This window comes from Apteryx mantelli, chromosome 3 (assembly GCF_036417845.1).
Source record: "Apteryx mantelli isolate bAptMan1 chromosome 3, bAptMan1.hap1, whole genome shotgun sequence".
NCBI classification, from domain to species: Eukaryota; Metazoa; Chordata; class Aves; order Apterygiformes; family Apterygidae; genus Apteryx; species Apteryx mantelli.
In genome coordinates this window covers 103,707,097-103,732,223 of record NC_089980.1, presented here as the reverse complement: position 1 = coordinate 103,732,223, position 25,127 = coordinate 103,707,097, and the positions used below count along the sequence as shown (strand labels likewise).

General features: G+C 36.0%; 1 protein-coding gene across 1 annotated transcript in view; it reads left to right on the top strand.

Annotated features, from left to right (window-relative positions):
- MYO6 (myosin VI) overlaps nucleotides 1–25,127 on the top strand; it is a 130,562-nt gene that overhangs the window by 93,919 nt on the left and 11,516 nt on the right. Inside the window, exons 19-28 of the mRNA XM_067294094.1 lie at nucleotides 3,441–3,479; nucleotides 5,083–5,176; nucleotides 7,282–7,412; nucleotides 7,540–7,617; nucleotides 8,578–8,707; nucleotides 9,511–9,601; nucleotides 10,479–10,629; nucleotides 12,078–12,286; nucleotides 12,686–12,764; nucleotides 17,286–17,446. Of these exons, the coding sequence (XP_067150195.1) occupies nucleotides 3,441–3,479; nucleotides 5,083–5,176; nucleotides 7,282–7,412; nucleotides 7,540–7,617; nucleotides 8,578–8,707; nucleotides 9,511–9,601; nucleotides 10,479–10,629; nucleotides 12,078–12,286; nucleotides 12,686–12,764; nucleotides 17,286–17,446 (1,163 nt within the window). The remainder of the gene's footprint in view (nucleotides 1–3,440; nucleotides 3,480–5,082; nucleotides 5,177–7,281; nucleotides 7,413–7,539; nucleotides 7,618–8,577; nucleotides 8,708–9,510; nucleotides 9,602–10,478; nucleotides 10,630–12,077; nucleotides 12,287–12,685; nucleotides 12,765–17,285; nucleotides 17,447–25,127) is intronic.

Sequence of the window (25,127 nt, the reverse complement as noted above, 5' to 3'; positions counted from 1 at the left end):
TTCTTGTAGAGATTATGCAGTAATTCAGAAGTTGTAATTTTGCAAGGACACAAGGAAACCTTTATTCTGAAGGTCTAAACTCCTGGTCTAAATCTGGCTTCTGTGGCCTCTGAGGGATTCTGTATGTGACAAAAAGTGTTCTTCCATCCTGTCTTAATTGTGTGCTGTAGGAGATGCATCAACTGGACTACAGTTTGCCATTCTCAAAATTCGACAGCTAACCTAACCACTGTACTTCTCCTTTTAAAATATTGTTAAGATAGTAATTGCTTTCACAGAAGTATATTCATTGTGCTGAACAATTCCTTTCTCAATACCTGAATCTCATGCTTTTCCTCATTTTCTCCTTTCTTCTGCTTGTTGTAAAGCTGACCTTCAAACCCTGTCTTCTCCAATTGTTTTCTGCATCCTTTTCTCATTCAGCAGTTTTATTTTAGCTGGACTATTCCAGCTTAGGATGGCTAGAAAAGAGAACTATAGGGGAATTGTGAGAGGAAAAGCAGGCACAACCATGGGCTGCAGGTAAATTTTTCAATCTCATGGACTTATTATTGATAGAGTTGCTGCAATTCCAGCAAGAGTTCTTCTCAACGCATCTGGGCCAGATCCAATGAAGGATTTAGATGCCTTCAAATCAGGTGCTGCAACATTTTTGGTTTGCTACCTTAGCTAAGGCACCTAAAACCCCAAATCATGTTCCTAGACAACTTTTGCAGTCCATGGGGAAAGCAGGACAATCCAAAAAAACACAGGCAGAGTGGCTAATAGCAACAGACTCTTTCTCCATTCCTGCTCCATCTCAAGGTTACATGCCTGAATCAGGACTGTGAGAGAGATTTCTTCTTTCAAAATCTTATCCGGTGGCTTAGTGAGTAGAATGGTTCTCTAAAAACGCAGAGGCTAGAAGAAAAGGAAGGGTATGGTACCAACACTTGCTTTATATATAGCAGCTGTGTTCTGCTTCGTTTCTATACTCTATTCAGTGTTTTATCTCCAGTATATTTCCCTTAGCAACAAGCTATTGGCTAATCTGTCAGAGGTGATCTCCCTCATTCCCTTCTGGAGCTGAGCTGTTATGTAGCAAAAAATAAAGTTTTAATGGGGCCAGGAGGAGTATAAGGGAGATATAATGTAGTGGTTTTGGTCTTTACTGGGAACTGGGCAACCTTTTCTCTGAGTTTTGCTTTCGGGATTCTTTCCTCCTTCTCCTTATTATTCAGTTGTTGTAGAATTATCCTGTAGCCATTGGTTTAATATAAAATGCATGAGCAGAAGTCATACAGATATCCTACCTTCTGAACAAGACCATGATATGTCTGTTGTAAGGGAAGCTGGGATATTGTGCATTGTTTTTATAACCGCATTTTCAAAATGCAAGCAACTGCAGGACCTGTGAGATGATTTCCACTTTGTTCCATCTGGGTTCTCAATTCCTTTTGGATTTAGCACCCCCCATCCAGTTGCTATGGACAGGTGAATGGATACTGTTGTCCAAAGGGGGTTGAAGTAAAAAGGAAAGTGTTTAAGTTAAACAGCAACTGAGTGGGAGACTTTCTGAATTGCCTTTTGGGCTTCAGTGTTCACCTCTGCACCTAGAACATGACTAAAGTCCTTTTTGGATCTGGCCCACCAATCTATAATTCTTTAAATGTTTTCAACTTTCATGGCATTTTGAATGTATGTGTTACTTCCAATAATTCATTTAGTGTTCCCTTCCCAGACAAAGCACATACTACTGATGAACACTAATAGCCTTGAAAATTTCACTTCAGATGGCATCAAAATATGTTCTCTTATCTGTGTAGAAGTTTCATCTCTTTAAGAATAAGAATTCTCAATGTATCAGTATATAAGCCAGTCTTGAATTCCTCTAATTACATCCTTTCCTTATAACTAATTAAAATTAATTCACATAAACAAGTTGAGAAAATGATGAACTAATTTATCACATCTACTCAAGGATTTGGGGGGTAATTTTACCTTAATATGGTAATGATGGATTAAATTGCGATAATTCAGAACAGCAGTAGTTTTAGCAATATGCCTTATTTATATGATCATTTCATTATTGAAACTAGTTAGTGACTCTGGCTTATTTCTTGTCAAATTGTGGGCATCCAGGGGATATAAGGAGGGGTATTTTTGCTCTAGCCAGAACTATATTTTGATGATGGAAATTAGGCTGTCCCTTCCAAAATGAAGCATCACAAATTTAAGGAAACATGAAGATTATATGCAAAGTAGATATTAAAGTATTTGTCTGTGAGAACTGAGCAGGAGGTTATCAGTGTTTATCATGTCTCTTGTGGCACTCCCTCCCTCTTTCTAACCATATACATGAAAAATAAAAAACACATTTTTATCCACTGGAAGCAAGACTGGCAGCTCTAGGTGAAGCGTATCTGCTGGTACAAATCCAGCTTCTGGGATTCAAGGTAATTGAAAGATCTGATCACAAAAATATAGACAAAAGTCAGATCCCTTTGATCTGCTTCCAATACAGAAAATGAGGAATATATTAAGATGTTTAGAATTCTGTCTTAGATCAATCCACATTCTTAATTTTGTGAGTAAACTAGAAAGACTGTCATGACAGTAATATGTATGGGTACAACAGGCACATCTGTAAAGTAGAAGTATAACTCTTGTATTTGATCTGGTTCTGGAATATTTAAGTCCCTCCCAAAATACATTCAAGAGCAACTAACCCTCTTCCCCTCATAGCCCTAAGTCTCTAGTGATCTTATACCCTTTCCCCAAAAAATCATAAGGTCTTTTGTCATCACAATTTGTTTAAATCCAGCCTGAATAAATGTAGTTTAAAATTAAGACTAGTCTGTTGAATTTCTCATCAAAGGAGAGTTTGGAATTAAAAAAAAGAATTTGATAATACAGATTCATCTACTAAAATTTTGACTCAAACTTTCAAGCCAACAGTGCAACACAGCTTCAACAGCAACAAAAAACATCGAAAGATTGAAGTGATCTGTAAAGGAAGCTGAACATATCTGTTATCTGTGTGAATTATTTAACATATAGGTATATATTTGTTATAGGTTAAATTTGGGTTTTCAAAATTTTAATGTATTTTTTGTATCATTGCTGGTCAGTCTCACTTCCTTAGTAACTTTTTTATATGGACATTATTTCCTTTATTTTCCCAAATGGGTTTGCACTTTTTTTGATAGCCAAATTTCAGTCATACACATGGTATTGTTGTTAAATTCAACACAAGCTGTTTCCTCAGGATCATTCATGCACTCTTGCATGATTTTGCCTGTTAAAGATTTGTGAACATTTGATTTATCAGTTCTGTCTGATCTACTAACAATAAACATGCATGCGGTAATGCTATATCACTGTACTGTGTGTCTGCTTTTGTAGTTATCATGGTAAGTTATTCTATGTCAGTCTTTTGAAATACCTGTTTTCTTTTGCAGACTCAGTTAAATTTGCTTCTTGAGAAGCTTCACAGTACTGTAAGTATAAATACAGATGCAGGTTCATCATTTTCTCTTTCCAGTGCTTCTCACATAAATTCTAATCAGTTATCTCAACAATTTAGCTTAAAGTAGATGTCTAGTGATAAAAAATAACTTCAGAGTCTGCAGTTATGTGAAGTGTCTTGCTGTGCAGCTAATGAATATTGAGTTAATTTTTTGGGGGGGAAAAAACTGAAAATTTTGTTGTTGAACAAAAGTTACGCGGTTTTAAGTAAACAATATTGTATTCTACTTAAATCTATCCAGGCTGCAATCTCCTTTTCTGTTAGTTTCACTTTCTTCCTTTCACTGCTTATCATTGACTAATCTGCAGAAGATTTAGAGTTTTATTTAAAAGTAAGATAGGCAATATATTAATAACTTCTGTTTTCACATTCCATAAGGTAGTTTAAACTAAGATGTTTTAACTCCTTTTTGTGATAGGCTGCAGATGCACAGATGGTCAAAGAGCCTGATTCTACCGAATGAGTATTTACTCATTTAGCTGATATGATTTGATAGCTTGTGGAATTCTCCCTGTAATTCAGCTAATCATTTATTTATTTATTTATTTATTTTAGAAGATGCATTTGTGAGAATACATTCTTGTTATTTCTCTCAGAGATTATGCTCTGGCAGAAAAAAAACCTGCCAAATGAATGGGACAGGTGCCGGAATGTAGCCAGCATTCAGACCTCGCTGTACTTGTGAGGCTGGTCTGAAAGGGAGATAATGTCCTTCACCTCAGAACAGCATGAAACTGAGAGTCAGTCCAACGAAAAGGAGTGTGGCCACTCTGAGTTTAGCTAACCAATGGTTAGAGATGTATCATTAATATAGAGCTGTCTTTGGCAGGCCCTTTCTGACTCCAAGGGGAGAGAATGGGTACAAAACACTCTCAAAACATTCAAACCAGGAGTAGAATTATGTTTTCTTAGTCCCAGTTTTGTTTTTGTATATAGGATAGGATTTCATTAGCTGCCTATTATAGGAAAAACTGAGTAACTAGATGATGATTAAAAAAAAAAAAGTCCTCCCTTAAAGAGGGATTGTGAAATAATCAGAGAAAGCAGTGGTTGAAATTGTAAAGAAAGTATATATGGTGATAAGAGAAGAGCAGGTTGGAACAACAAATGGAGGAAGGGAAAGTGAAGCCATGAGGCAAAGGAAACTGGAAAAAGTCAGTTAGAAGAAAAGTCAAGTTTAACTGCCATGATTCCAGCGTCAGGAGGTTGGAAGGATGTCCCCTGTGATGTGAACTCTGGAGGACTGAGATATTTAGCTGATGTGGCTGTGAAGATGATGAGTGTAGTAGAAACTAGAGCTGTACATCATAATTAGATTGTTTTAATGGTAAGAAGAGGAGTTGAGTGAAAACTCAAAAGTTGAGGTTCCAATTAATAGCTTGAGCATTGAGATCAGTTATGTCAAGACAAAATTAGAATGCAAACTGGCTCTAACAAGAAAAATGATGTCAAATTTTCTCTTTTTAGAAATCTGTTATTTTACTTTTTTCTTAACAGTTATTTAAGAATTACTGAAGTAATTTCAGGAGGTTTAAAAATATATAGATTCTGCTAACTTGCCCTTTTGACAATAGGGGTCTAGTTTTATTCGCTGCATCAAACCCAATTTAAAGATGACAAGTCACCATTTTGAAGGGGGACAGATCCTCTCTCAGCTTCAGTGTTCAGGTAATGTATGCATCTGATATCCCCCCTCCCCCCCCATTTATTATTTCGAGCTTTGTAGATTGACCTAAATTTGAAATATGTGAAATGGAAACAGTATGTTTCCTAACTTGAACTGTTGCTTTCTAGAAGGTCAGTTATTTATGTCTTTCAAGCACTAACTAATTTCGATTCTCAGTAACTGAGGCTCCCATTTTAGTCAAAAGAGATTTAGTTAATGCAGCCTAGGAAGTGATTCATATGAACAGCCATAAGACCTCTTATTTGCAAGCAGAGTTGCTTTAATCTCCATCAACCATTTCTGAATTGATTTTAATGAGAGTATAGACACAGTAAGGAGCCATGTATTGGTACTTAAATTTAGATTTCTTAATCTGGAGCTGAATCCATGTCTCAGTGTTTTGCCCACAATGTTGCTGGGGCAGCAGCTCAGTCCAGAACAACAGAATTCCTTTGAATTCCTGCGGCAATTGAAGTGTTAGAAACTCACTTGTGCATTTAGAGACAGTCAGTATTAGCTGGGGTATCTAATTGTTGAAACAAATCTGTTTTCTTCCATTTCCTTCTATAACAGAATCAAATAAGTCCCATTTTACTTTTTAAAAATTACTTTATACCACTGTTAATTTGATTTGGATCTAAGCTTCCAACAATGGCATTTCCGCATAGTCTTTCCTGTTGTTTTGTGTACTACAGTGGTAATGTGAGGCTACATTTTCGTTGTTCTTGAAATGCTAGGTGCTTTCAAATTTTATAGCTTTATTTTAAAGGACAAGTATTAGCAGTCTTTTTTTGCCCCACTGAGCAGCAGCCTGAATGGCTTGCTAGGTTGTTAGAATGCTTGTTGGTATTGTGTCACGTCATTCTTCATACGGTGCTTATTCACCAACATATTTTGATATTTATTTTTTTCCCTTCCTATGTTTTTCCTTCTAGTATTCTTGTCCTTTTGGTAACTTGTGTTTACTTTTTTCACTTTTGGAAGTCAAGAGACATTTCCAGGTTTTGCAGCTGGTGTTTTGGCAAGCCACCATGTATTTATCATATCACGTTATAATCACAAATGCTTAACAACTTTTTGGCAATTAGGATTCCATTAACATTATTAGTAGTAGGTTTCTTCAGGTTAATAGCATTTGGCATGTCAAAGAGAGGAGAAAGTAAGAAATGAACTTCTTTTATTTTCCACTGTAACAATTGTAATGTTTTATAATAATCTTACAAGTTTACTTTTCTGTGTGTGCTACTTTAGCAACAGTAAATGAAGTTCAATCTAGTAAAAAAAAAAAAAAAAAAAAAGATATATAATGTTAAAAAAGTAAGAATTAATACTATATATATATGTATGTGCATATATATATATATTTTTTAAGAAAGACTTAGTGGAAACAAATCAAATCATTAAAAACAAGTCTGCAAATTATGAAGGTTAGAGACGGCAACCATGAGTTAACAGTAAACTTAGAAACTGATGTACAAAATCTGTTGCTGGAGCTATGTAGAGGAATGGGCAAAACCTAGCATGGTCTGTGCTTCTTGAAGTAATTTGAACCATTTCCTGACTTTGTGCTCTACTGATGCCCTAGTTATAGCTGAAATGTAGAAGCACTGTTTGGGGAATTAAAATTACATCTTTCCAACTGACATCTAGTACTGCAAGTACACAAAATGTTCTAAAAGTGCACTTGTATCAGGCACTGCATCTGTACCGCATCTCACAAATATTGACGCGATAAAAAGGAGAGCCATACTGGACATGGTTTTTCCTTTTTTAAGACAGAATTGCAAAATCTCAAGTCTGCTAAAAAGAAAAAAATATTTAGCAGAATGACTGGGAAAAAAAATGCTCTTCATGTTTGGGTGTTACTTACCTGTCTAAATAGGGAGAAAGTCATAATGGACCTCTCTCACCTGTTCGTAACTCTTTGTGAGTGATCACATGATCAAGAAATGCTAGAGGCTTGGTCTAATCTGTGATGAACTTTATGGATTGGATTCTGAACAATGTTTGTGAGGCTTTGTCGTGAACTACTGGTTATCATAAAAATCATTGCTTTATTTACATTTTACTAGTACCAACTTTTGTGTGTGTGTTCCTATGAATATAGGAATGGTGTCTGTTTTGGACTTAATGCAAGGCGGTTTCCCTTCACGAGCATCATTTCATGAACTATATAATATGTACAAGAAATACTTGCCTGAAAAATTGGCTCGATTGGATCCTAGGCTCTTTTGCAAGGTAAGTTAGAAATTAATTCTTCTGCCATACCATCAAGGGCAGAAAATATATTTGTGTGTATTTTTTGTCTTTTATGTTTTTTGGAGGAGAAAGATAAGCCAAATTTGTTTTTTTTTCTTTGTTTCAGGCACTATTTAAAGCCTTAGGATTGAATGAAAATGATTACAAATTTGGGTTAACCAAGGTGTTTTTTAGACCTGGCAAGGTAATGTGTCTCTTTCTTTTTCCATTTGGAGCTCATGAATGTGAATCAAAGAATAATTGACATTGGAAGGGACCTCTGAAGGTCATTTGGTCAACACTTTGCTTAAAGTAGGACCAACTTAGGTGATGTTGCTCAGAGTCTTTTGTAAATATTGATCATTTTCTATGGAAAAAAAATCATAACTGTCTTCATAGTTTTGTTGCTAGAAGTGCTGTATTTCTGAAGCAATATTTGTGGCTTTGTATTTCACAAGTTTCCCCCATGTTCTACAAGTCACTTAGAAATCTATTTAGGACTACTAAAAAGAGCAAGTCAGAGGAAAGAAATAAACACTTTCCACTAAAAGGTATTTATAGCTGAAAGCTCTTCCTATGATCATGAGCACTGCTGTTGCTAGGACAGAGAAAGAAGAAGAAGTAGGGAGCTGTTGTGACTGGAAAGGAACCTTCATCATAGGCACAGAACAGTGTCTTAACTGTCATAATTATCCGTAAGTGGAAATGCAGGATTTTCAGAAGAGTTTGCCTTTAGTTAGACTCTTATATGAAGATTTAAAAAGTTGAGCAATGTTTTCAGGGCTTTAATTTTTCACCAAATGCAGAATTTGAGGTATCTTAAAGTTATGGAACTTCAGAGCAATTATTTAGGAAGTAGAGTACCAAATCATTCCTTAAAATATTGTCTATACATTTTTATTTTTAATGATTAGTAAATGGTTGGGTTATTCAAAATCTTAAGCATTTCACATCAATTAAAAAATAAGTCATTTCTGTTATCATCAAAGTTATAACTAAAGTTATGCCAGATACATACCTTCTTGTCTTGAATTAATTGAGTGGATATAATGGTAATGTACAGTTCAGTGTTCTGTTTACATTACATATATTTTACTCAACTTGCTCTTAAATAATGTCTAACACTTTCTGTTCTCCTCATTTGTAAAACTGGTTTTGTACTTAGTTTGCAGAGTTTGATCAGATAATGAAGTCGGATCCGGATCATTTAGCAGAGCTAGTTAAACGAGTCAATCACTGGCTTATCTGCAGTCGCTGGAAAAAAGTTCAGTGGTGTTCTCTCTCAGTGATTAAATGTATGTATTTTATATTTTAATAAAATGTTTGTTAGCAGTATAGCAAAGCAGTTACCATCATCTTGAAATGTGGCCGTGGTCATATATAACAGATGCTGACATGGTAAATTCTGAGTAGTTCCTTTCAAGACTGGTGAGATTTCTCATAGTTTGTGTTAGGTAAATATAGGAGGGCTTAAAGCAGAGGTTTGTAAAAGTGGTGATGTGGTGGGCTGTATTTTCCAACCTCCTGTGTCCAGGCTGCTTAGATGCTTCCTGAAGCCCTGGTAAACACTTGCGCTGAAATAGCTAGCGATTAAAGGTCTTGGGGAGGCACCTCGACGTTGGCAGGAAAGAGCAGCAGTTTCAGCTCTGAGCTGACAATATAGAGTCATTTAGTTGAGCTTCGGGGAATTGCCTGCACAGAGATTATTAACATCCAGGCAGTAACAGCACATTCAGAAGCACTGATATGAATCATGGGGCAAATGTCTCCATTCCAGGAGTTACTGCGGATTGGAGAGTGCCAGTCACTACTGATACATGCTTTCTAAATGCTCAGCCTGCTCTGCTCACTGTGCTGAGTAGGAGCAAGGCAGTGTGGAATAGTTTGGTACTGGTGAGGTGGTTCATTAAAGATGCCTGTATGCCTAACTCAAGACTGAATTCTGTTGTCTACTGTGACTTAATGGACCTAGCTCTTAAGCACGTATCGTCTACATACAAGTTTGAGCCTATCAAGTGTGTGAGTAATAGAGGAAATATAGGAGTTCTGTTAAATTGTTCAAACCATTGAGACTCAGTCAGTCTTTTGTGTGTTACAGTGAAAAACAAGATAAAATATCGAGCCAGTGCCTGCATTAAAATACAAAAGACTATTCGAATGTGGCTTTGCAAGAGAAAGCACAAACCACGGTAAGAGGTTATTCCTTGATTGAAGAAAATGTCTGTTTTTAAAACAGTTTCTTCTGAACGTAAATAAGAGATTTACTATGCTTAACTAAATGTATACAAAGTCATAGAATGATGTATGAGTGAAAGGGGCTTTGAGGGGTGCTGCCTTCCACCTCTCTTTCCCAAGGATGAATCAAGTAAATCTGAACCTTTCCTAAGAGATGTTTAACTTGTTTGTAGAATTCTCCAGTGATAACTAAGGGTTCCTAAGAACAGAGCTGAGTCTTTCCATATGTGATTCAGGACTTTTTGTCCTTTACTCATTCTCACTTTCCTCTGTAGGCCTCCTTTCTTCCACATCTGAGCAATAATTGTGTGTTCTCTCTCTCTGTCTCTCTTTTCCTCTTGAAGTTAAGTAACTCCGTTAGCTTTAATCTGATTGTATGGAATACTGATGGAAAAAACTTTGGCCATTAAGCACTCCTGACATTATTGTTCTTTGATAGAGACCCAACACTCTTTGTTCTTCATTACTGGGGTTCTTATAAAATGTTTTCTTTTACATCCTTTGATAGTTACATTTCATTTTGTACCTTAGTGTTTCTGATCATTTCCCTAAATGTTTATGCTGTTCTTCTATGCTCATCTTTAATGATTTGATTTAGTTTCTACTTTTTGTATGTTGTTTTTTCTGAATTCCTGTTCAGTGATTTCTTTCTTTCTAAACTGCCTCTGTAGAGTTATAATTTGGCCTTCAGTATTGTTTCTTTAAGAAGCTGCAAGCTTTTCTGGACTCTCTTTCCCCAGACTTTTATTTTCTATGGGGTCTAATGACCCCATTGTAAAATCATAATTGTAAAATAATCTGAAGATACAATAAACTGTCTTCCATTCACAGCATTGATGGTCTGATAAAAGTGCGTACACTGAAAAAGAGACTTGATAAGTTTAATGAAGTAGTAAGTGCTCTGAAGGAGGGGAAGGCAGAGACAAGCAAGCAGGTCAAGGAGCTGGAATATTCTATTGATGCTTCAATGACCAAAATTAAGGTATGATATTAACCAGAGAAATGGCTTCTTATTACTGAAATCTCTTAAAACTTAATCTCAAATAGAAGGCCAACATTATTTCTTTTTTTTTTCTTTTTAATAGGAAGTACTTTGGACAAAGATTTTGTATTTAAATGGCTTCCTGTAGACATTTATGTCAGAGGTCTCATTTTTCAGAGGCACTGGGCACTTCTAAATCCTATTTAAAGTTATTTGTGAATGTAGCTGAAATGAATCATGAAATTGGGGGCATACATCTATGTTTCAATGTGTGGTGACATTGTGAGGCTGTGGTGTTAATAATTTGGTTGTTGCCTTTATTCTTAGTGATGCGTATTGGCAGTATTTTAAATTAATCAGGGCTGAAACTTACAAACATTAAACAACAAACATAGTGGTGAGATTCATATTCTGGTTATGTCTCTTTTTTTTTTTTTTTCAGAGCTGGTAGTAAAGAGAGTTCAGCTTGCTGAATTTGCTTTGAGGTCCATAGTCCTTGATCCCTTATCACAAGAGCACAGAGGCAAAATGAAAGCATACTGAAATTTATTAATGGTAGAAGGATTTTAGTGTGTTGAGTTTTATGTTCTAGGCCATATTATAACCTTCTCTAGTGTACTGTATTCAGATTTTGCTATTTAAAATCTCTTGTTGAAAAGATGGTAGCTAATAATAAGATAATGTGCTGGGTTTTAAAGCAGTTAAAATTTATAGCTCCCTTCTCTAATAGAAATAAGGCAAGTTGACTATTAGTATGAGATAGCCTCAAAAAAGGTCACCAAACACCCCATGTCACACGTGCTTATTGTCTTTTTTTTTTCTTTGTACGCCTCAGCACGAAGAGTAAAGGAAAACAGAAAATGAAATTGTTATATCTGTCAGTGAGATTTGAAAATATATGTAACAAAGGGTATTGCTTTATTAAATATTTTCATCATGTTATTTGCTACTCATTTTTAAAATATTTTTAAATGTTTTGTATTGTGGCCCAATATTTTTACCATGGGTGCTAGCATAATAAGAGATCTAAAACTATTCTGTGCTACCATATATAAGGTGGAACTGTTAAGTAACCACTACAGAAGCTAAGGACATGACACAGAATGCACATAGGAAGCTCCTAGTTCTCAGAATGGTAAGGATTAATTTCTGTTGCTTAAAAACGGCAGGTTTCAAAAGTGAAGGCAGGTTTTAAAGTGAAGTCCTGTCCAGTGTCAGTGACAAAAATGGAGACTGCTTTCTATGGCTTTAAATGAAAGAAGAAAGTAATGTATCCGCAGGATTTTAGAAAGGAAATGAAGGACTTGCTTAAGGTTCCTCTTCCCCCGCTCCCTCATATATATATTTTAGTTACAGTGCTCAGTGCTTTCGTAGCACTTCATATAATTTTTAAAGATGAAGTACAAACTTAAAGGAATATTATCCCTTCTTACTATTTCATTTTGCAGACCACTATAATGACAAGAGAACAGATACAGAAAGAATATGATGCTCTAGTTAGAAGCTCTGAGCATCTTCTGAGTGCACTACAGGAAAAGAAACAGCAAGAGGAAGAAGCAGAGAGGCTGCGACGCATCCAGGAGGAAATGGAAAAAGAAAGAAAGAGACGTGAAGAGGAGGAGCAACGCCGAAGGAAGGAAGAAGAGGAAAGACGTTTGTTAGTGTTGAATAAGTTGCTACTTTTGGAATGAGAAGCGAATAGGAAAGGCATTTTAATCAGCTTGTGTTTAATATTCCTGTGCCAAAAGAGAATAATACAGATTGTACTCCTGGTGTGCTATGCACTGTGTAAAAAACATTTTTTCATAAGGGTTTATATTGTAGGTATAGTCAGAAGAGAGTATGGAAGAGAAGATATGAAGCAACTGGGAATACAGTCAGACTTGGAAAGTTTCTTGACTTTACACATAGTGCCTTGTCATAAGGACTGTACTGACTTCTGGATTACTATTTAATTTTGTGGAAGATGCTTTCTTATTTCATGTTCACTTGCATCATAATATAATTATTGAAAGTTTTTTCATCTTCCCCCTTTCCTCCCCTGCTCTTGTAATAGGAAATCTGAGATTGAGGCAAAGAGAAAACAGGAAGAGGAAGAGAGGAAAAAGAGGGAAGAGGAAGAAAAGCATATTCAGGTAATGTTTTAACTGTGCTTTCCAAAAAAATCTTTTCCACAACTTAACATTTTCCACCTGAAACTACTGAGTCTAATAGCTTCATTTTATAAGTGGATCTCAAAATCATATGGCAGTGTTGTATTTGGCATGTTTAATATAATCTATCTAGAAATAGTACTATGTAATTTTATTTAATTGTAACTACAAAAATAGAAAAACTATGTTAAGTAAATTCTGTTGTCAGATAAGAAGGGATGCGTGTGTGAATGAGAGGCCTGTTGGCAGGAGCTGGACAGTTATCTGTATCAAGGTTGTATATTTTGTCTGAGACACAAGAGAGAAGGGGCCAAAAGGTAGTTTAAGAAAGTATTAATGTTCCTGAAAATTCTTTTGGCAGTATTTGTTGACATGACTGAGTAGGAATAAACAGCAAAATCAGACATTTTAGAAATCACTGTTTGGCATCCTATGGTGTTAAAGGTAAAGAAAATAAAGGGACAAGTAAAGTAACATTGTAAAAAAAAAAAAAAAAAAAAAAAGGTTTTTTTTTTGTTTTTTGTTTTTTGTTTTTTTTTTTTTTGCCTCAGTCTTTACTGGTAAGACCAGTCTGTAGGAATCCCAGGTCCCTGGGACCTGTGGGAAAGTGTGAAGCAAGGAAGAGTTACCTTCAGTGGAGGAGATCAGGTGAGGGAACATGTAAACACACTGGACATACACAAGTCCACAAGACCTGACGGGATGCACCCCTGAGTGCTGAGGGAGCTGCCTGGTGTCATTACAAGGCCACTCTCAATTATCTTTGAAAGGTTATGGTGGTTGGGAGAGGTTCCTGAGGACTGGAAGACTGTCTTCCTGAAGGGCAAGGAGGAGGATCCAGGGAACTGCAGGCCGATCAGCCTCACCTCAGTCCATGGGGAGGTGATGGAGTGAATCTCCCTGGAAACCATTTTCAAACATGGGAAGGTCAAGAAGGTGTTTGGGAATAGTCAGCATGGATTTATGAAGGGGAGATCATGCCTGACAAACCTGATAGTCCTCTATGAAGAGATAACTGGCTGGTGGATGAGGGGAGAGCAGTGGATGTTGTTTACCTTAACTTTAGCAAGGCTTTTGACACTGTCTCCCATAACATCCTTGTAGACAAACTGATGAAAGTATGGGCTAGATAAGTGGGCAGTGAGGCAGGCTGAAAATGGGCTGAACTGTTGGGCTAAAAGGATTGCGATGAGCAGCGCGAAGTCCAGCTAGAGGCCAGCCACTCAGGGGTTGATGCTGGGTCCAGTACTCGCATCTTTGCTAATGACCTAGATGATGGGACAGAGTGCCACCTCAGCAAGCTTGCAGATGATACAAAACTGGGAAGAGTGGCTGATACACTAGATGGTTGAGCTGTCATTCAGAGGGATTGTGACAGACTGGAGAAGCGGGCTGGCAAGGATCCCATGAAGTTCAACAAAGGGAAGTGCAGATACCTGCCCCCGGGTAGGAAAAACCCTGTGCACCAGTACAGGCTAAAGGCTGACCAGCTGGAGAGCAGCTTTGCAGAAAAGGCCCTGGGAGTCCTGGTGGACAACCAGTTGGACATGAGCCGGCAGTGTGTCTTTGAAGCCAAGAAGGCCAGTGGTGCATAAGGAAGAACATTGCCAGCAGGTTGACAGAGGTGATTCTTCCCCTGTAATTGTTACCGGTGAGGCCACATCTGGAGTGCTGTGTCAAGTTTAGGGCTCCCCGGTATAAGAGGGACATGGACATACTGGAGCAATTCCTCCAAAGGACCATGAAGATGATTAAGGGACTGGAACGTCTGAGATAGAAGGGGACACTGGTAGAACTTGGGACTGTTTATGTTGGAGAAAAGCTTGCTCAGGGGGGATCTCACTGATGTGTATAAATACCTAATGGGAGGGAAGTAAAGAAGATGAAGCCAGACTTTTTTCTCAGGCATGCCCAGTGACAGGATGAGAGGCAATGGGCACAAATTGAAATACTGGAAAACACATTTAAATATAAGAAGAAACATTTTTATTGTGAGGGTGATTGAACACTGGAATGGTTGCCCAGAGAGGTTGTGGCGTCTCTGTCCTTGAAGATACTCAAAACCTGACTGGACATGGTGTTGTGCAGTGCTCTCTAGCTGATCCTGCTTTGAGTAGGGATTGTGCTAAATGATCTCCAGAGATTCTTTCCAGCCTCAACCATCTGTGATTCTGTGATTAAGAGCTCAATCCTGGATTTAAAGGCATTTAGTAGAGTTGAAGAGCTTCCACAACATAAAAATAAAGTGATATGGAAGGCTGTAATAGAACTGAGATGAAAAAGAAATGGAGATACAATCCGACCTGGAGATGATCTTTCAGAGCCCATTTCTTATTCTTTCTGATAACTTATATTGAAGCTGGGTGTTGAGGGTGATGGAATTGTTGTGAGCACAATTGCACTACATGCATCAAGGAAAACATTTGTAGAGTGGGATCATACTAGATTTGTGATGGAAATTAGGCTATTGTAGTAAGTTGAACTGGTAAATAAAGGAATAATTTTTAGGAACAGGAGGTGTTAACTAAATATTTTCAATGAAAAAGAAACATTTGTCATTTAGGTCTCTGTTCAGTGTTTTGATTTGGGGAGGTGTTGCTAAAACTCACATATTTTGCAGTTTTCTGTCCAGAGTGGTATTGCACAGAGTCATATGAATTAAGCTTCTGATAATACTTCATATGCTATATGATCATGACTAATCATGATACCGCCATGAAGAATATGGAAATTATTTTAATTGAAATACCTTCAAGTGATTCAATTTTGCTCAGTTTCTAGTGCAAATGTTTCAAGATGAGGAAGTACCTGTTTAGTGTAGAGAAATAACCTTTAACCTAGGCTGCAGTGGGCTTGGGCTGAAAGGAAAGTAGAGGAAGAGAGAGGAGCATTTATTGTGTATGAAAAATGAGCTCTCTGTATTCTGAATCTAAAAGCAATGAAGTATTTTGGTTGTAACTATGTGGTTAGGCATAGTGTCTGTAAAAATCAATGAAGATTGCTTGCAAGCCCTAAATGATGCCCTCCCTGTACCATGATTTAATCAAGTCCTAAAGATTGTATTTCCTGAGTTTCCAAGTTGGTTTTTGTACCCTTGTTACGAATTAAGTGGCTGGAACTAACTTAGAGGTTATATCCTAACTTTGACCAAAAATGGATCTTTCTTGTGTTACCGTGTCTATCACCTGTGTCACGATAGTAAGCAACATCAGTTTATAGAAATTAGGTATAAAAAGTTAGCTGCTAGTCTTCAAATCATTGTTCAGAGACTATTTCAGAAGTTCCTAGTATTTTGGGAGAAATTCATAGAAGTTTTCATTCAGGAACAGTTTAAATGGATTAAACTGTGTCTGCTGAGGAAAGAAGATGGACTACTACCAGAAGTTTTAAAAACTTGGTCTGCCAGTCCTATATGCATTTTTAAGGCTAGCTTTTATTTATATTTCTTTGTTTCTGAAATGTGCATATCTGCAGTGCAGGATGTAATTACACTTTTACTTAGAAACACTTACTGCATTCTGGATAAAAAGCAGATATGTAATTCTGTAGGGCATTTCTTTCTTCTACATACAGTTCTACATACAGTTCTACATACAGTTCTACATACAGTTCTACATACAGTTCTACATACAGTTATTCATTATCTCTCCTTTTGGTGGTTGATACTATTAGCTAATCTAGGCTTCACAGAGAAAGTCTCTGGTGTTACTGCATTGCTTTGCTGATGCAAATTCACGATGACCAGTGGGAGTGGCTTTGTTTTGTTGACTTTTGGGCACCAAGAAAGGCATTGCTTAAAGTTGGCATGTATGACTTTCAGAAGTTTGCATTGAATGCTCAAATTTTACTTGTTGTGTGTGCAAGACCCTTCTTTGTTAAATAATGATGGTAAGGCGGAATTGTGGCTTTGCTCTGCAGAGGCAACATATCTGGATTGTTTCCTCACTGCAGTAAGTCAGAATTTTGCCGTTTACTTAAATTTGGGGACAGATCAGGTCTAAAGCGTTCATCCTGATCCCCTTTCAAAATGAACCACAGACCTATATGCAAAATAATACTTATTGCTAGGTCCTATAAATGCCAAATGCAGAATACAAAGGAAATACTGTGTTAGGGCTATGGAGGACTAACCATACTGCTGTGTGTCATCTGAGTTTTATTAATTCTAAAGATTTCTCAAATCTAATTTTCATGATTAGTAAAATAGTTGAGGAAAAACGTGATGTGTTTTTTATATAGGAGTGATTGATTGACATTTTAATTTGAGTAAGTAATTCAAGTGATGAGTTCTAATCATCTGATAAACTATGAGAAGCAAGATGCAATCTGTAGCTCTTGTATTTTTCTTGAATCAATTTAAGAACTATTCCTGTTACTTTTTTAATTTTGTAAATTTGGCATGTAAGCTATAAATGTACTTTTTTGCACATCTTTCTAACCATTTGCTTAAGTAACATTTTGTTTTTGATTGGATAAGATTAAAGTTTTGGTTTTATAAAACAGGCTGAAATTGAGGCTCAGCTAGCTAGAGAACGTGAAGAAGAAACCCAGCACCAAGCAGTCCTTGAACAGGAACGTCGTGATTGTGAACTTGCAATGAGAATTGCCCAGACTGAGGCAGAACTCATCAGTGATGAGGCACAGCTTGATTTAGGATTGCGGAGGTATGGGGCTTAATACTTTTAAATCTCTGCTTTTTCTTTTCCTTAGCTGATTTCTCTTGAGAATACTAAGCTCTCGTTTGTTTTATGTGTTTATGTATTAACTAAAAAAACCTTTCAAGTTAACATATTAGAATATTTTTTTCAAATTAACTTGTCAAATTTGTTAAAAACTGCTTGTTTCTGCTGAGAAATAGTTTTTCCATTGTGCATCTTGCTACATCAGTAATTTAGATATATGTGAATATGACTCCAGTTCTGTGGGAAAGCATCATGTTGAAAAAAACAAAACCTCAGTCCGTTTCTTTTTCTCTTCTTGAATCCTGGTGAGGATGGCAACTGATTTGAATTACGATTTTATGACCCATTTAAAGTAGGGGCCGGAATTTTTTCAGTGGTTAGCAGGAATAAAATGTAGCCTTTCTAATACTTGATGATTGCAGTTGTATATTACCAATTTATTTATTTTCAACTAAGATGCCCTCTTTTAAGGCAGAAATAATATTTATTTCCCTATCCTGACTGGTAAGTTTTTATAACGCAGAAAGGCTATGGGCTTGAAAATTAAGCATTTTCTTAAATATTTTCTGTTGTTGTTTTGTTTGAACTTTCCAATGAGTCAGTGCTTGACTTTTGGTGTGCAGATCCATATTGCCTGCAAAGCATGACCCCTTTATGTTTAAAGGGTGAATCCACAGAAGCTCTATAGCCAGCAAATATACATATAATTGATGCATATTCTGACTGTGTGGTGGTGTGCCTTTGTTTCTCCCCAGAAGTTATTTTTAGGATATGTTCTTAATGCAGTTCTCCTTAGGTGCTAACACAGAAAGATATTTATGTTTTTTGGCAGTTATAAGCTCACAAAAAGGAGTTTTCTTTTGTTTTTATATGAGTAGTTCTGATTTCAGATTACTTAGTTCAAGTATGATCAAGATTTATATAATATGTGTATATTTATATATTAAACACACAGGTGCGCGTGTATACACACACACACACACACACACACTTATACTTGTAAATACACATGTGGTTTAATGAAGTTTCACTGTCCCACCTGGGCAGTTTCTAAAGGCTCCATACATTAATTGGGGTTCAATGAAAAGTGAATCAGGGCTTTTGACTTCCTGTATCAAGAGTGCTGCAGGAATATTGTGAAAAGCTTAGTTGAGAATTTGGCATGAATGTAAAAAAAAATAGTATTTACTGATCAGATTGTTTTTAGGGGCTTACCAACATGATTGTGCCATTGGCTTGTTAGATGATGCAAAAGCCCTTCATAAATGAGTGTTTCCACATGATTCAAGCTCTTAAATATTCTCTGTTTGCTACTCAGAATTTTATTTAGATGCGTACTTTTTTAATAACTGCATCTCTGTATGACATACCTAGGTAATTTTTGTGTCATGTACCATATTAATTTGTAAACACTGCTGCTAAAATTATCAGTGTTTTTGCTCTTGTTTATCATACAATAGCTATCATATTATCTCAGATATGACTTTAAGCTGTTCAGCTGGATGTCCAAGCTAAGCGCTTTACAGGCATCATTCTGGAGATTTTTCACGTTTTCCCTATTTGGATTTTGGTGCAATACAGTACGTGGAAAATGAACCCAAAGTCACTGTAGTGTTGCAACCTGGCAAACTTCTCCTCTCAAATATGAAGGAAGAGAGGGTTTGGAGGAGGAGGGCTCAGAGAATTCAATAACTTTCCTGGGTCAACGAAGCTCTAATCTCCACAGTACTTCCTACTGCTCAAGGGCAATCCTGGTATTGGTCTTCCTCGTGAAGTCCAGGGATGGATGCTTAGGCTAACCAGCCAGTTTCCCTCTGCCGTGAAGTGGTAGGAGAATGAAGACTCTGCTCTGAAGGGTTAGAAAGGACAGAATGGTCTGAACAAGTTAACACAGCAATGTAAATCCTTGCTTGAGCAAGATGAGATATAAACCTAGGAAAAATAGTAGAGAGATTTTTCTGCTTATATGAGACTTCTTTTTAGGTCATTAGCAAAAAATTTCTTCCTGACTGTTTTTAGACATCCCCAACTTTCCAGAGTGTTAAACATGTCCAAAAAAGAAGATTCTGTTAATTTCAGCTTTGATTTGATTTTGTTCTGATTTATTTAAAAACGAACTAAAACCTTGCCCAAAACCCAGTATCTTCTACTGAAATTAAAGGGCAAAATTTCCATATAACTGCAGGAATGGGTTTGAAGCTGGAAGATGTGTTGAAATTCTTCTCTGTAAGTTAAATCTCATCATTGGTTTGAACAAAATGTGCAAGTTAATTAAAACAAGTCCTCAGGACTTATGTTTAACTGATATCAATTAACGTTTTACTAGAGTCTACTGAAGTTGTATTCTGCCATCTTCTGGATTCAAGACCTCCATATTCTATCATACCTTAAAATCACTGTGACTTTTATGTGTATTTTCCCTTTCCATTAAAGCTTGGTGTAGTAAGATGCAGTATGTGTGCATTATGCTGAATTCGCACAGTGCCACCGGTTCTCCAGTGCTGTCACATTTGCAAATAAGTGTTTTAGGTTTAGGCTTTGGCATGAACAAAGGGATATTTTCCATTGTGCTGCACTACCTGTGGAGTGCAAATAGTAAGCTCTGCAACTTCTTAGCTGCTTAGGCAGTTATGTGCCACTGCAAAGGAACTCCCATGTTTTGCCCACTTTTACGGAACCTGTGATGCTATGCACTGGCGTATTTGAAAATAGGCAGCCTCTGTTTCATTTTTTTTTTCTCCTCGATACCTTGCTTCATTTACCTTAGTTTTTCTAAATATTTACAGGAGTGTAAATAGGTGTAGTTTCTTTTAGAAATATACTCATTGATATTTGTCAAAGAAAAAAAGCCTGGTATGTTGTTCTGGCAGCGGCTTCAGCTTTTTTATTTGTATTATTCTGTGCTGAATATGCTGGACTTCTCCTGGATTCATAGAATTTTATTATTCATCCAAAATTGAGAAGCACATGTAATAAGGGATTTACTGCACACAAGTGTAATTTAACAGAAGTGTTTAACAGTTGAGTAGAAGTTACAATTAAATAATGGCCTTATCTATTTTCATCTGTGCAAAATTTTTTGTGGCTTATTTCAATGTATTAAATAATACAGTATGTAGCACTAAAATAAGCTAGCCTCAGTGAAGATGATTTATCTGTTCTGTATGTTTCGTTGGACCAATCCAAATGTGTTCATTTGTAGCATATTTGATGCTGGCACTCTGCTGCATGTGTGTACATGTGGGTCTTCGTTATGGTAGTCAGACTGAATTCCCAGTGTCTTTTAACAGACTGCATGAAGCAGCTCTCTGCCCTGTTCCTGGAGCAGCTGAATGAGGATTGTTGTTATTTCTTGTGATATGCTTATCTACGCATAAAATCCATAAATAGCATGTCTCTGAATCTTTGATTCAAAAGGTGAAATCAACTGACTTACAAATAAGTAAAGAAATCTGAACTTAATGTTAAAATATAAAACATAAGCATAATAAAAAAGGGAAAGTTCCAGCTGTGAATTAAAAATTTTTCCAAACTATCTTAATTTTACTTTTTCTAACAATATTGCCCTCATGACAGAATGAGAAAGATGTAGGAAAAAAGTATATACAATCCATAATCAGAAAAAATCATAAGATAAATCAGAGGATGTGTGTGTGTGTTGGGGGGGGAATAATACAATGACCAACCTTTTCCTCCTTCAGATTATTAGAAGGCTAATTAGGGAATAACTAGACTAACATAAATATCTTCTGTTTGCAGAGCCAATGAAACAAAGCTGCAAATGACTGCGTATGATATTTTTTTTTTCATCTTGAATATTCTAATAGAAAATAATGTAACATTAATTAATTCAAAGGAAATTGATATTGTCCTCATATCATTTACTAATACCCCTATAATAATCTTTATTAGACTGAATCTGTAAAATACAAAGCAATTTGTAATACTTTATATCCCCTACTTTGCTTATATCTAATATACAATTTAACAGTAAACTAATAAATCTAATAATGTTCATTTAAAGATGATTATAATTAGTGTAAATTTTTCTGCATACCAGCCATTTTTTACTGTCCTATATGATTTATTTCTTCTTAACAACAAATCAGGACTAAATATTATATATAATGAGAATGGTTATTACTTAAAATTAGCAGCTGTTTATTTTCTGCACTTGAATTAGCTTCAGTTTGGTTGTCAAGAGACTACTACAGTTATAAAGGCTATTTTTATTTAATATATTTGGTTTATGCTTATTTATCAATTTTTTTATAGGGAACAAATGGCCACAGAAATGTCAGAAATATTGTCTAGGTAGGTGAAAAGACAACACCAATTGAATTAATCATTTTGTAAAAAGAAATTACACATGAAATGGGTTGAAATATAATTGAAAAGTAATGGAATTAATTTTTAAATGCTAATAAACAATTTTTTCAGATAAATTTCCTATATCAACACCTTTTGTGTTAACAATCATTACCTGATTTTTCAGTAATTATTTTTCTGTTATTTTAATTGATTATGTAAAGAAAGAATAAGAGTAACTCAGTGGATAACTATTCTGGGGTTTTGTATAATTTTGATAGATAATGTTCCTCAAGCTTGCTTCTCTCTTCACCCTTTTTCTGAGGATGATACAAAACTAGGCTCCACATCTTTTCAAGAAGAATTTTTGCAAATTCAACACCGTGTTAATTAATAAAATTATCTAATGTTAATGTAACTGTTAGGAGCTTTTAATGAGATACTAAGTTCAGTTGTAATTCCATTCAAATAAACACAATTTTGAAAGTTATCTTGTTAAGTGTATAAAAAGCACTCTAAAACACTAAACAACCCCCCCCCCCCCCCCGCCCAGCCCCATCTGAGATTTTTTTCAGATGCTAATGGAGGACTTCATGCACAGTGCAGGAGTAAGAGAAAATGCAGGTTCAGGTCTGAATGCAATTCTCCTGTAACAGTCTCATACTAGTTTGTATTAGAAGACTCATTCTCTGTTGCAAGGAATTGTTATGGTGTCCTCCACCTCAGTGAGTAACTAGAAGATGTTTTCTGTAACCTGAGGACAGAAGCAGCCTTTTGACATTCATTGTCTGGAACTTACTTGGGAACTCAAATTGCTTTGAGTTTTTAAAAGTAAATCCTCTGTAAAACAAGCCACTGTGCTGTCTATATAGTCTCAAGATTATCAATCTCACATGGTTGATGTGTTTTCTAGTTATAATACTGATAATTGTGAACACAGCTGTTAACTAAATTTGTTCATTGTAGCAGTATTTTAAAAATGGGAGTGAAGAATGTTGTATTTAATTAATTTGGACCAATATAGATGACCAGATTGTATCACATATATTGACATAGTTTCAGTGACACCGGTCAAGTCTTAATATGCAAAAGAAGTCACTAAACTTTGACCAAAATGAGAGGTTCTGTGTGTCAGTAGAACTAAAAATACAGTACTTCTTAGTGCATGCTTATTTGACTAAAAATTTTCACTTTCCATAGACTGGAGACTTTTGATTTGAGACTGAATTTTTAAGTTTGAAATTGTCCTTTTTTTGATGTATGACCTGTTATGGTCAGATTGAGCAGTGAAAACTGACTGCCAGACTGTTACGCTTAAAATCATGAAGAAAACAAAATGGTGATCCTAAGTGCAGAGTAGCACTGTAATGGAAAGGTCAAGCTGTTCAATTGCATTAACATTCTTAAAGATTACTAGTTAACCAGAGCTCATACGGCCTAGTTCTGCTCCTCTAAATTATGTAGCAACTCTTAGAACAGTGGGTAGTGTTGCTAAATATGGAAAATCCTCAGGATTTGGCAAATTAAGATTCAAGAAGGTTAGACACCAGGTAACGGAAATTACATTTAGCAACAATCTTTTAATGTCCTACAGGCATGCTGTTTATAATGCAATATTAATATATATATTTTGAAGATATTCTCTTTGATGATTTATTTTACATCTATCACGTGTAGTACTATGGGTAGGGAAAACTTACCGTCACTGAGCTATGTATTGATTAAAAGGCAAAGAGAATTTTCTTTGTCAAACTTCTGATGTACAATACATAACTGGAAGCTGATTGTTGATTCAGATTAGTAGTACGAGTAGACTGAATTAAACTGATGCTGCAATAAACAGTAAGATTCTGTAGTGTTAATTACATTTGTGGAGATGGTTCAGTTGCTGTTAAGAGCATTTTGTTAAACAGATTGTTAAACAGATTTATTCCATGAAACCTGCAAATGGTATTCATTTGCTGTGTTATCTCCTCTTTCAGGACTCTCATATCTACATAGAGACATTCTGCAATAGCAAATGTATTCATATCCTGTTAACTAAAAAGGGAAAATAAGTAACATTAACAATTTACAGTCTCTTTTCAGAGACCTTTAGATTTTACAGAAAAATAAACTTTATAATCCAGTGAATATCATTTTGAACACTGTAATAATGTAATAGTCCCACAAAGATGTTATTGCAAAAACAGCATTTAACTGAAAAGAGCTGTTTTCTGTCTCTTTTTCTTCTGAATTTTTAATGTAGCCTGTTGTATCAAGTATTTTGCTCCCCTGTTAAGGATCTTCTGTCTGGCCTGTGGAACAAATCCTCTCAGAGACTGAAAGATAATTTAGTCTGCCTCCTATCTTACTCTCAGGCATTAGCAGATGTTGGCAAAGTCATGCATCTGTTCTGAGTTCCTTGGTGTTTAAAAGTGTTCGGATTTTCACCGACAGTTGTAGCATTTTGAACCTGATTTGTGTCTTGATAATCCATGAGAAGATCACAGTCCCAGAGGGAGAGTCCTTTAACTCCTTATCCACGCCATTTGTAAGAATAACAAATGAAAGTATTTTTGTCAGGATTATCTTCATACATGTACATGTAGTGTATATTTGCTGGTACCTTATACATACTTTTAGAGAAGATGGATGTTTTCGTAATAGTTTCTTACTCGCATTTGCAGTTGGCTGTGTTGCACATTATTTACGTAATTAATACCTTTTGCCTTTGAGAAATGCTCTTCCTGGGTGGGTCTCTCTTATATTAGTCAGCCTTTCTTCTGAGAATGGTCTTTGTCTTTTGGTCTCTCAGTGATTTTTTTTTTTTTTTTCCCTCCCCAGAATAGCTATTGCTGTTCTCAGAGAGCTACTGTAACATTAATTAGAATTAATTTGATTTCTTCTCCCAAATGAGACTTTTATGAGAGGCATGGAATATATTCTCTAGTGTTGGAACAAGGATTTTGTTCTAATCCAGTTGTTAAACAGCAGAGGAAACACCTTTTCTCCCTTCTTGTCTACTTTAGAATTACTTTTCCCCCTCTTCTGTTTTTCTAATGGAACTGAAAATGTATGTGGCCACTCTTTGTTAGCAGTATTCTGCATCTTGACTCTTACCAAGAATAATGCACATCACCATGGGTTAGGGTAAACACGCAGAATATGTGTCATCTTGCATTAACTATTAATGATAATTCCTTTTAATCTCTTGGCAACTGATCAGATTATTCATAGAGAATAATTTTGGTCCTAAAAGATACTTTCACTTTTCCTTAATCTTTTGGAAGTCTTAAAAGTAATTTGGTACTTTGCCTTTGAATTCAGTCCTGCTGCTGCTGCTGGTTTTTGTCGTTGTGAGCACGCTACAGTG